Source organism: Plasmodium gallinaceum, assembly GCF_900005855.1.
Source record: "Plasmodium gallinaceum strain 8A genome assembly, contig: PGAL8A_v1_152, whole genome shotgun sequence".
In the NCBI taxonomy this organism is placed as follows: Eukaryota; Apicomplexa; class Aconoidasida; order Haemosporida; family Plasmodiidae; genus Plasmodium; species Plasmodium gallinaceum.
In genome coordinates, this window is record NW_021628316.1 from 1430350 (window position 1) to 1432849 (window position 2500).

The 2500-nt window shown below is 17.2% G+C and overlaps 1 protein-coding gene and 1 non-coding gene across 2 annotated transcripts in view; both read right to left on the minus strand.

The window, feature by feature from the left end:
* Positions 1 to 750: 750 nt before the first annotated feature.
* Positions 751 to 863, minus strand: PGAL8A_00536300. Its single transcript, XR_003699246.1, has one exon. It is a non-coding gene; the product is annotated as a small nucleolar RNA snoR15 (small nucleolar RNA).
* Positions 864 to 2000: 1137 nt separating this feature from the next.
* Positions 2001 to 2500, minus strand: part of GRP94 (endoplasmin, putative) — a gene marked incomplete at both ends in the record, with an annotated part of 2583 nt that continues 2083 nt past the window's right edge. The window contains one exon of the mRNA XM_028674211.1: positions 2001 to 2500. This exon is cut by the window's right edge and continues 2083 nt beyond it. Coding sequence (XP_028530586.1) covers positions 2001 to 2500 — 500 coding nt within the window.

The following is a 2500-nucleotide window of genomic DNA, read 5'->3' on the forward strand; positions in this document are numbered from 1 at the left end:
TTTTTTTTTTTTTTTTTTTTTTTTTTTTTTTTTTTTTTTTTTTTTTTTTTTTACAAATTTTTGTCCCTAAAAATATAGCATGAGCCTTTTTAATATTTTTTTCTTTTCGTACATTTAACTTTTTGAAAAAGCTTCAATTCAAATGGTAATTAAAAAAGCACATATACTGCAATAACCTTTTATTTTTCTTTTTTCTTTATTTAATTTAAATTTTATAATTAATGGTTGCACATTTAAGGACATTAAAAAGTAAAAAGACTTTTTTAAAACTAGAATAAAACTTTTTTTCAACAGGAAAAAAAAAAGAACAATAATAATTTATAACTAAAAAGAGAAAAGGAAAAAACCAACTACGTCTATTATATATAAGACTTTTTTTTTTTTTTTTTTTTTTACTAAATCCATTCTTTATTGAAATAATGTTAAAAATATATGCAGTTTCAGTTTTATTATCGTAAAATATATTAATATCTTTAAGATATGATTATATAATTTAAATAAATCATATATGAGGTCAAACAATATATATATTTAATAAAACGAGATAAATTTATATAATAGAAATATTTAGAAAAATAAAATGTAATATACACATCAAAAATAAAATATACACATATATTCATAATAAAATGTGGTTTTAATATTAATTTATATAAATTTGATGAAATAAAATATATTTTAGATTTAACTTTTATAATAAAATTAAGGAAATAAAAAATAGTATTGAAAAAGTAAAAATAATTTTTTTCTTTTTATCAGATTGAAAACTACTCACTTTTGACGCTCATTACTTTATTTTATTATTTTTGAATTCAAAAATAATAAAATACAAGCATCGCCGTTTTCACTTTTCATCATATTTTAAAATTACCATAATAATCATTAAAAGAAATAAAATTTTATTTTTTTAAATAAAAAATTAATATAAAAAAAAGTTATGGATTTTTTTTTTTTTTTTTTTTTTTTTTTTTGCTACGTTTAAAAATAAGTAGATATTAATATCATTGTATGTCGTTCTATTTGAGCAAAATTTGATGTTCGAATAAAATAACCTTCAATTCAATTTATTACACTAAACTATAATATCTTGTTAAATCAGTAAAAATATAAAAATCTTAGATGATATAATTTATATTTATTTTTCACATATATATATATATATATATATATATATATATATTTATTTTAGATATTTTAAAAATTTATTTATTTTACATGTGAAAAAGAAAAAGTATTTGAATATCATCCATTTTATAACAATCTCTAAATTACTTTGATAAAAAATATATATTAAATTTAATATGTGATTCCTTTATTAAAATTTCTTATCATATATAAAATATAAAGAATATTTCATTTTTCTGTAATTTTAAAGTATGAATATTAATTAGAAAATATACATTTCCCTTCAATGTTTTAGAATTTTAACATATATAAATGATTCCTTTTTTATATATATAATGATTTTAAATGCATTTTAGAAATGTAAAATATTTGGTTTTTTATTAAAAAAATATAACCATGTGACCTTTAACAATTTTGTTACATTCAATTATTATCATTATAAATTATTTTCCAAATAAATAAATATAAATACATATATATATGTATAACTTTTTTTATCTTAAATGAAAAGTTAAGAAATGTGTTTTTATGAACATACATAAAAATTGATATTTTTTATTTAAAATATAAATTAAAAAAAAAAAAATTGAAGTGCCACATTTTTACATATGTATAAAAAATTAAAGGTATAAAAAAAAAAAAGAAAAATATATTTTATTATTCTTTTTTTTTTTTTTTTTTATTATTATCTAATTGTAATGAACTATTTCATTTAATAAACTTACTACATTTAGATTTTTAATATTTTTTAATTTTAATTTCTTGATTATTTATTTTAAATATTTAATTAAATATTCTTATTATTAAATCTTTTTTTTTTTTTGATAATTATTTTTTAATTTATTTGTATTTTTACATTTTTTAACTGTAATAAATTACAATTCTTCATTTGCACTGTGCAAATTTTCTGATTCTTCATTACCTTCTTCAAAATTCTTCTGTTCATCAGATTCCTCTCCATTATTTGTATCTTGTTTCTGTATTTCATCGTCTATATTGATTTCCTCTTCATCTTTTTGATTGTCTCCATCTTCATCAATTTTCTTTGTCTCAAACATAGAAGGATCTAAATCTTCGATCTTTAAATTATTATCAACTCCCAATTTATGATTAATATGATCATAAACAATTTGAGCTAAATCTGCAGTGTCTTCTAAATCAAAACCTGATGCCAATTTAGCTGACTGATAAATAATTTTTATACTTTGAGTTAACTCAGGGTCTTTAGGATCTGATACAGATCTTTTTAATAAGTCAATCATAATTGGATGATCTGGATTAATTTCTAGTATTTTTTGACCACTCATAGCCTTTATATGATCTGAATTAGATACATTTATTTTCATTAACTTTTCCATTTGTCCTGATAATCCCC